We start from the raw sequence: 10,000 nt of genomic DNA on the forward strand, positions 1-10,000 counted from the left end.
TGCTCATGTTCACCTGCCAACACAACCTCTGTTGATAGCGACATGTTTCGACGCACAAAAAGGTAACGACACGTCTTTTAGTTACCGCCGCCGCCGCCTTACATCCATCGTGTGTGTGTTTTTCCGCTGATGATCTAGTTTTCCACGCCAGCCTTGTCAAGCTGTCTCCAGTGTTCATTTTAACAGCACTTTTTGATTTACTTTTAGTCTTTTTATGAAAAAAAAAAATGTTTTGTCACATTTTAGTCATATAAATTGATTTAGTTTTAGTCGACTGTATTTTCCCAAATTTTAGTCCACTCAATTCCCTGTAAATGTTGTTGGCTAATATTTAAAGTATAAAGTATAACCACTTTTATAAAGCATCTGTTTTCATCTGTGTTGATGGCTGAATTGTATTTTAACGCACTGGCTTTTAGAAAACAAGCTGAGTGAGAGGGGTATTTTTTTTTTGTCTTAAGTATTTTGTTAAATTTTTTTTATTGTAGTTTTTATCAACCTATTTGAGTTGTTTTCATTAGCTTATTTTATTTTCGTTGTTTTTATCAGCCTTTTTAAATATTAAGTTTTATCAACCTATTTTATTTTAGTTGTTTTATCAACGTATTTTATTTTAGTTGTTTTTATCAGACTGTTTTAATTTTGCTGTTTTTATCAGCCTTTTTTATTTTATTTTAGTTGTTTTTATGAGCGTATTTTATTTTAGTTGTTTTTATCAGCCTATTTTATTTTAGTAATTTTTATCAGCCTATTTTATTTTATTTGTTTTTATTAGCCTATGCTATTTTATTTTTGTTGTTTTTATCAGCCTTTTTTATATTCTTGTTGTTTTTATCAGCCTATTTTATCTCGTTTTAGTTGTTTTCGTCCTATTTTATTTTATTTTTGTTTTTTTTATCAGCCTATTTTATTTAATTGTAGTTGTTTTTATCAGCTTATTTTTCATTTTATTTTAGTTGTTTTTATCAGCCCATGTTATTTTAGTTGTTTCTATCAACCTATTTTATTTCATTTTAGTTGTTTTCATCAGCTTATTTTTCATTTTATTTTAGTTGTTTTTATCAGTTCATGTTTTTCATTTTTGATGTTTTCATCAGCCTATTTTATTTTAGTTGTTTTTATCATTGTATTTTGTTTTAGTTTTTTTATCAGGTCATTTTATTTCATATTTTTTAAAACCTGTCAGATGTTTTTATTCCTTTAATTAACCATTTTTGGACTGATCTTGTCTCCAGTGTTTCATTTAACAGCTCTTTTTAAGTCACTTTTAGTCTTTTGACAAAAAAACTAACATTTTAGTCCTATTTTAGTCTTCTAAATAGATTTAGTTTCAATCGACTAAATTCCCTGTAAATGTTGTTGGCTAATATTTGAAGTATAAAGTAAAACACATCTTTGAAGTTGTTGTAAAACCACTTTTAAGAATCATCTGTTTGAATCTGTTTTGACAGCTAAACTGTTATTCTTTGTGTAACGAGTAAAATATGTTATATTTATATACTATTTGTGGCAGGCGTTGTCCTACACTTGCACATTAAAACTGTCACATATGTGGAGTCTTTTAAATCTGCTTTTAAAACACATTTTTACGCACTGGCTTTTAAAAACAACCTGAGCTTGAGGTTTTATTTGTTGTCCTAAGTATTTTGTTGTTTTTGTTGTTTTATTTTGCGGTTGTTTTTATCAGCCTATTTTATTTTATTTTAGTTGGTTTTGTCAGCCTATTTTAATGTCATAGATGTTATTATCAGCCTCTTTAATTTTATTTTAGTTGTTTTTATCAGCCTATTTTATTTTATCTAGTTGTTTCTGTCAGCCCATTTTATTTTTTATTTTTAAACCTGTTAGATGTTTTTATTCATTTAATTACTTAATAATTTTAAGTGTGTGTGTCTGTGTGTGTGTGTGTGTGCGCCGCCGGTTGAACAGGACTGCTTTAAGCCATAATCATCAAAATGATGTTTTGAAATAACTTAAGTTGCATGTTATGACACTATGTCGTATTTTAGGAGAGGACTAAAGCCTCGTTTACACTAAGCCGGATAAGGTTATCCAGGATAAACCACACCTAACCTTATCCGTGTCCACACAGAATAATGCCACCATTTAAGACCCCCTTGCCCCCTCCGTCCGCAGGCGCCACACGACCAAGTACGCATGCGTGGATATTCTAATTTTTGGAGTTTTCAACTGTATTTGTGGGCAAAAAAATTATTTGGCAGTCAAAAGGTTCGGGTTAGACATTCCGGTTTGGGCATTTAGTTTAAGGTCATGACGTCTGTTGTAAATGTTGTCGGTAATGTCCTCTCAAGGACAGAAATACAGGTTGGTGTGTGAGCAGACTCAGTGTAATGTCCTCTTAAGTGTTTTAAGTGTGTGTTGTGGTTGTTGTCCCGTGTGTGTGTGTGTGTGTGTGTGTGTGTATGTGTGTGTGTGTGTGTGAGAGAGAGAGAGATAGCAAGCATTATCGGCAATATCCAGGGAGTGTGTGTGTAGCGGAAGCCAACAGTGGGCAGTGCTGAGAGTGCCGTCTGCCTGGCACCAGTCCTGGTCTCTCTTCTCCCTCGATGGCACTCGTTATTTCCCCACCCCGACATTTTCCGCCCGCTCCCTCGCCTTCCATTGTTTTCGCCTGTTCTCCACTGCATGCTTCCATTTCTCTCCCTGAAGTCCACCATCTGTTGCCCATTTTGCTCTCACAACATAATGTGGTCCAACACAGGAGCTGTATCACAAATGTCTGACTTCCAGAGATATGGTTTTCAATTAGTAAGGATGGGAATTGCTCTCGTTTTTCCAACTCCACTTTTGATTCTGCGTAACGATTCAAGTCAGTATGTTTTTTTAAGGTATCAGTCCATCAAAATAATACTGTCATAATACCATTCCAAACCCAACCCAACAACATTCAGAATAGCAATCAACAGAGTCATTGAGAGGACACACAAACATGACACAAAACAATCCAAAAGTAGTCAAACAAAAATGAATAATATCAACAGCAGTTGAAATGTGTTTTAACTATTAAATTAACAAAGAATATTACTTATTTTTTCTTTGTGGAGACGATTAGACACAATGTGTTGTCAAGCTTATGGGATGTGATGCGAGTGTAAGCCACTGTCACACTATTGTTCCTTTTTATTTATTAATTAATTTTTTTTTTTTTTAAATACATTTCTGTAATGATAATGTCAATGAGTGATTTTTAATCACTGCTATGTTGAAATTATTATTAATATTGATTCTGTTGATGATTATATTCATTTTTGTCTGACTGCTTTTGGTTTGTTTTGTGTCATGTTTGTGTCTCTCTCAATTGCTCAATTGAGATACTGAACAGATGTTTATTGGGATAAGGTCAACAACATATTTGAACATAAAAGTGTTTGATTGTGAGGCATTAAAAGCCACAAAATACAACGGGTCCATCAGACCCACAAACGCTGACTAACAACAATATGAACATTAGAGGGTCAAATGTGCGAGAAAATGAGAGCAGACAGTGTTGACAAACCATGTTGCAACCTTGTGTGGGAACCGCAGGTGCAGAAACACAAAAAAAGAATCCCTTTGGGACGCAGAAACTGGCGGAGAAATTTTCTGTGCAACGTTCATATTGTTGTTACTCAGCCAGTGTTTGTGGGTATGATGGACCCTTTGCATTTTGTGGCTTTTAATGCCTCACAATCCAACACTTTCATGTTAAAATACTGAAGAGATGTTATTGGGATAAGGTAAATAACTGTTCAGTATTTTAACATGAAAGTGTTTGATTGTGAGGGTTAAAAAGGCACTGTCTTCTAAGAGAGGTAGGAAAATCATGATTAGCAGTGATGGGTGCAAGACTCGGGCAAAATAACGCTTAAACCAAACCCGAATCCTGAATGAGGCTTTTACGCTTAGATTTGTGGTGAAAGAAGAAGTCGACAAGTGAACGGGGGAGTGAGCCAGAGCCCTCAGAGAAACCGGTTTTTGTTGAGTTTGCCTCCATAAGCAACCACGGAAGGGGAGGATCAACAGTTTTATATTGCGGCTGATATTTCAAAATAGTAATGCTAGAGTTCCAGTAACAACATCTGTAGATCGGTAGTGCTAATGTGACATTTCCTAACATGTGATAATATTAAGTCGTCGGCCTGCATTTGGCATAAGCTCGATGATTATGGCTTAATCTTGAATTGAAAGTCCCAGAAAATGTGTTTTGGGGTTGAGACCAGTTGAGAACTCTTCAATTGACAGTTAAACATTTCATTTGCACTGACCTTATGGTAGGAACCAGATTATTTTGTTGGAACATTTCATATTGGGCTTCATACAAGTGGTTGAATGTGCACCGGTAGAAATGCAGAAAACACTTTACCTATGTGCATGTTCAAAGGGATACTACTCTGGAGCTGCTGGCCGTGCGGCAACAACACCCGCAGAACGACAAACACAGTATGGAGGAAAGATGAGAGGACTTGGAAAGATTGACGACAGATGGGAGGGGGACTCCAGGGACGCAAATTAAAGTCTGGAGTGGAGGAGAGGCAAACAAGGAGGCAACAGTGCAGTGTTGAGTGATAATAAGTAGGATGCTAATTATGCTAACTCAGGGGTCGGCAACCCAAAATGTTGAAAAAAAAGCCATATTGGACCAAAAATACCCCCCCCCAAAAAAAACAATTCCGTCTGTTGCGACAAAAAATTAAAAGCCCTATATAAGTGTTATACTGAAGGCAACACATGAAGTGTCTACAGTATATTAGCCTACTATCAAAATGACTTTGAAAGTCTTATATAAGTGTAATAATGAAGACAACACACAATGTAAGTGGACTAGTCAGACCACAGAACACTTTTCCACTTTGCATCAGTCCATCTTAGATGAGCTCGGGCCCAGCGAAGCCGGCGGCGTTTCTGGTTGTTGTTGATAAATTGCTTTGGCTTTGCATTGTGGAGTTTTAACTTGCACTTACAGATGTAGCGACCAACTGTAGTTACCGACAGTGGTTTTCTGAAGTGTTCCTGAGCCCATGCGGGGATATCCTTTACACACTGTCGCTTTTTGATGCAATACCGCCTGAGGGATCGAAGGTCCGTAACATGGCTTACGTGCAGTGATTTATCCGGATTCTCTGAACCTTTTGATGATATTACGCAGCGTCGATGGTGAAATCCCTAAATTCCTTGCAATAGCTTGTTGAGAAACGTTGTTCCTGAACAATTTGCTCAGGCATTTGTTGACAAAGTGGTGACCCTAGCCCCGTCCTTCTTTGTGAACGACTGAGCATTTCACAGAAGATGCTTTTATACCCAATCATGGTACCCACCTGTTCCCAATTAGCCTGTTCACCTGTGGCATGTTCCAAATAAGTGTTTTGATGAGCGTTCCTCAGCTTTTTCAGTCTTTTTTACCACTTGTGCCAGCTTCTTTGAAACATGTTGCAGGCATCAAATTCCAAATGAGCTAATATTGACGAAAAAATAACAAAGTTTGAACATGAAATATCTTGTCTTTGCTGTCTATTCAATTGAATACAAGTTAAAAAGGATTTGCAAATCATTGTATTCTCTTTTTATTTACCATTTACACTACGTGACAATTTCACCGCTTTTGGGTTTTGGTATATATTGCGAGTCCGGCCGCCGGTGTGGCAAACATGGAAGGTTATTCAGCTTGTGTCGTTTGTTCCGTGACAACACCATCTGGTGTTGACCGGTTTCAGGCTGACCCTGAACCGCCGCCGTACTTGAATTAGTCGTTGACTTGCGCAGCTGCCGGTATTTTGTTCCACTGCGTCACGTGGTCTTACGAGAGGCACTGACGAGGGAAGGAGACGTCACCTGACAGGAAGTGTGTCTGGATGGCTCGGGAAGCGTGTTGACTCCTTTTTTTTATTTCCTTGAATGGCTCCCACGTTAATCCGTGTGAGTCTTGGACTGCATTTTAAGTTCCCACTTACAGGATTTTATGACGACAGTGCAACAAATACGACTTTACTCTCTCCTTTGAAATGACACAATAGAGTTCAGCTTTACAGATGCCACTTGTGCTTGACCTCCCAACAAGATGAGGCAATTCCTGATGGAATTGCGTGTGAATGCTCGAATTCGGAAGTTGATTTTCAAAATTACTAATTGTTGAAGTATAGCACACTATTCCTGAACAGGCTGAATATTTTGAAGTTGGAACAGTTTGAATCGAATGAAAAATGTGGGAGTTGTGGAACATTGAAGAATGTCCCATTCCTTTCAATGGGAATTTCCAAAACATTTGGGGATTTCGGGAAAAGCGGGAATTTTTGGGAAAATGGTAAAAAACTTTAATGGTCCGAATATATACACACGTATATATGTATGTATGTATGTATGTATGTATGTATGTACAAACCCCGTTTCCATAGGAGTTGGGAAATTGTGTTGGATGTAAATATAAACGGAATACAATGATTTGCAAATCATTTTCAACCCATATTCAATTGAATGCTCTACAAAGACAAGATATTTGAGGTTCAAACTCATAAACTTTATTTTTTTTTGCAAATAATAATTATCTTACAATTTCATGGCTGCAACACGTGCCAAAGTAGTTGGGGAAGGTCATGTTCACCACTGTGTTACATCACCTTTTCTTTTAACAACACTCTATTTAAACGTTTGGGAACTGAGGAGGCACATTTTTGAAGCTTTTTTCTGGTGGAATTCTTTCCCATTCTTGCTTGATGTACAGCTTAAGTTGTTCAACAGTCCGGGGTCTCTGTTGTCGTATTTTAGGCTTAAAAAATTTCAGTGGGAGACATGTTTGGATTACAGGCAGGCCAGTGTAGTACCCGGACTCTTTTACTATGATGGCACGCTGTTGTAACACGTGGTGTGGCATTGTCTTGCTGAAATAAGCAGGGGCGTCCATGGTAACGTTGCTTGAATGGCAATATATGTTGCTCCAAAACTTGTATGTACCTTTCAGCATTAATGGTGCCTTCACAGATGTGTAAGTTACTTTAATGTCTTTAATGTCCTCTGTGTTCTTTGATGTTTGATGTTTCCCTCTTACACACATGGAAGAGGGATGTGTACTATGGCTATGAGTTGTTGTTTTTTTTTTGTTTTTTTTCCCATTGGCCTCAGTCTGCACCCCCTCTCCAAGGCCCAGGCTAAGACCGATTTTTTTATTTCATTTTAATCTTCTATTCCCCCCCCCCTTGTTTACCTGTATTTCATCTTTTTTTGTAAGGGGCGCTGGAAGCCGGCAGACCCGTCAGCGATCCTGTTCTGTCTCCCTGTAATGTTTGTCTGATCTTGAATGGGATTGTGCTGAAAATTGTAATTTTCCTGAAGGAACTCTCCTGACGGAATGAATAAAGTACTATCTAATCTAATCTAATCTACCCATGCCTTGGGCACTAATTCACCCCCATACCATCACACATGCCGCCTTTTGAACTTTGCGCCAATAACAATCCGGGTGGTTCTTTTCCTCTTTGTTCCCGAGGACACAAATGTCCATAGTTTCCAAAAACAATTTGAAATGTGGACCCGTCAGTCCACAGAACACTTTTCCACTTTGCATCAGTCCATTTTAGATGATCTCGTGCCCAGAGAAGCCGGTGGCGTTTCTGGATGTTATTGATAAATGGCTTTTGCTTCGCATTGTAGAGCTTTAACTTGCACTTACAAATGTAGCGACAAACTTTTTTTAGTGACAGTGGTTTTCTGAAGTCTTCCTGAGTCCATGTGGTGATATCCTTTAGAGATTGTTGTCGGTTTTTGATACAGTGCCGTCTGAGGGATCGAAGGTCACGGTCATTCAATGTTAGTTTCCGGCCATGCCGCTTACGTGGAGTGATTTCTCCAGATTCTCTGAACCTTTTGATGATGATATGGACCGTAGATGTTAAAATCCCACAATTTCTTGCAATTGCACTTTGAGAAATGTTGTTCTTAAACTGTTTGACTCTCTGCTCACGCAGTTGTAGACAAAGGGGTGCACATTTTTTGGGAAGCTGTTTTTATACCCAATCATGGCACCCACCTGTTCCCAATTAGCCTGCACACCTGTGGGATGTTCTAAGTAGGTGTTTGATGAGCATTCCTCAACTTTTGTTGGAATTTTAAAGAATTTATTTGTAAATTATGGTGGAAAATAAGTATTTGGTCACTTCAAAAAAGGAAGATCTCTGGCTTTCACAAACCTGTAACTTCTTCTGTCCTCCACTCGTTACCTGTATTAATGGCACTTGTTTGAACTTATCTGTATAAAAGACACCTGTCCACAGCTTCAAACAGTCAGACTCCAAACTCCACTATGACCAAGACCAAAGAGCTGTCGAAGGACACCAGGAAAATAATTGTAGACCTGCACCAGACAGGGAAGAGTGAATCTTTAATAGGCAAGCAGCTTGGTGTGAAAAATTCAACTGTGGGAGCAATTATCAGAAAATGGAAGACATACAAGACCACTGATGATCTCCCTCGATCTGGGGCTCCACGCAAGATCTCATCCCGTGGGGTCAAAATGATCATGAGAACGGTGAGCAAAAATCCCAGAACCACACGGGGGGACCTGGTAAATGACCTGCAGAGAGCTGGGACCAAAGTAACCAAGGTTACCATCAGTAACACACTACGCCGACAGGGAATCAAATCCTGCAGTGCCAGACGTGTCCCCCAGCTTAAGCCAGTGCATGTCCAGGCCCGTCTGAAGTTTGCCAGAGAGCACATGGGAAAATTTCATGTGGTCAGATGAAACCAAAATAGAACTTTTTGGTATAAACTCAACTCGTCGTGTTTGGAGGAAGAAGAATACTGAGTTACATCCCAAGAACACCATGCCTACTGTGAAGCATGGGGGTGGAAACATCATGCTTTGGGGCAGTTTTTCTGCTAAGGGGACAGGACTATTGATCCGTGTTAAGCAAAGAATGAATGAGGCCATGTATCGTGAGATTTTGAGCCAAAACCTCCTTCCATCAGTGAGAGCTTTGAATGGTTGAGCAAATACTTATTTTCCACCGTAATTCACAAATAAATTCTTTAAAATTCCTACAATTTGAATTCCATTCTGTCTCTCACAGTTGAAGTGTACCTATGATGAAAATTACAGACCTCTGTCATTATTTTAAGTGGGAGAACTTGCACAATCGGTGGCTGACTAAATACTTTTTTGCCCCACTGTATGTGTGTATTTATATCTATATATGTATATATGTGTATATATAGATGTATGTATGTGTGTATATATATTTGTATATGTCTATATGTGTATATATAAACATGTATATGTGTATAGCTAATATGTATATCTACACATGTATATACATGTGTAGATATACATATATTAGCTATTTATGTATACATACACATGTACTGTGTGTGTGTATGTATGTATGTATGTATATATATATATATATATATATATATATATATATATATATATATATATATATATATATATATATATATATATATATATATATATATATATATATATATATGTGTGTGTGTGTATATATATATATATATGTATATATACTAGTGTATATGTATGTATATAAGTGTATATATACGATGTATGTATATATGTGTATATATATGTATATCAGTGACGTGCGGTGAGGTTCATGGCTGGTAAGGCACTGACCTCATCATTACAAACATATGAACCCTAAAGAGTGTCTTATTCACCATTTGATTGGCAGCAGTTAACGGGTTATGTTTAAAAGCTCATACCAGCATTCTTTGCACATACAAACTGTAGCACACAAAAAAGCACATTTAATTAAAAAAAACGTTATTATGGTCTTACCTTAACTTATGAATTAAGTCCATGCGCTGCTCCTTTTGAACAAAAGCATCGATAACTTGTTTATAGAAGTCTTCCTTATCTTTCTTCAGTTTTAAAAGTCTCTCTGTTTCGATGGAGAACACTGTCTGAAGCAAAACTTTGAGCTCCGGCGTTGGTCTTCCTTTCATTATTGAAAGTCCAGTTTAGAAAACTGTTTTATTTTAGATAAGT

At 37.5% G+C, this 10,000-nt stretch overlaps 1 protein-coding gene across 4 annotated transcripts in view; it reads left to right on the top strand.

Moving 5' to 3' along the window:
• Positions 1-10,000, top strand: part of LOC133556402 (microtubule-associated serine/threonine-protein kinase 1-like) — a 167,281-nt gene that overhangs the window by 61,115 nt on the left and 96,166 nt on the right. The window contains exon 1 of one of the 4 annotated variants that reach the window (XM_061906331.1): positions 1-62. This exon is cut by the window's left edge and continues 125 nt beyond it. The exons of the other annotated variants lie outside the window; for them this stretch is intronic. Coding sequence (XP_061762315.1) covers positions 43-62 — 20 coding nt within the window. The 5' untranslated portion in view covers positions 1-42. The remainder of the gene's footprint in view (positions 63-10,000) is intronic. 4 annotated transcript variants of the gene reach the window in all.

The sequence above is a fragment of the Nerophis ophidion genome, linkage group LG01 (assembly GCF_033978795.1).
Source record: "Nerophis ophidion isolate RoL-2023_Sa linkage group LG01, RoL_Noph_v1.0, whole genome shotgun sequence".
NCBI lineage: Eukaryota > Metazoa > Chordata > Actinopteri > Syngnathiformes > Syngnathidae > Nerophis > Nerophis ophidion.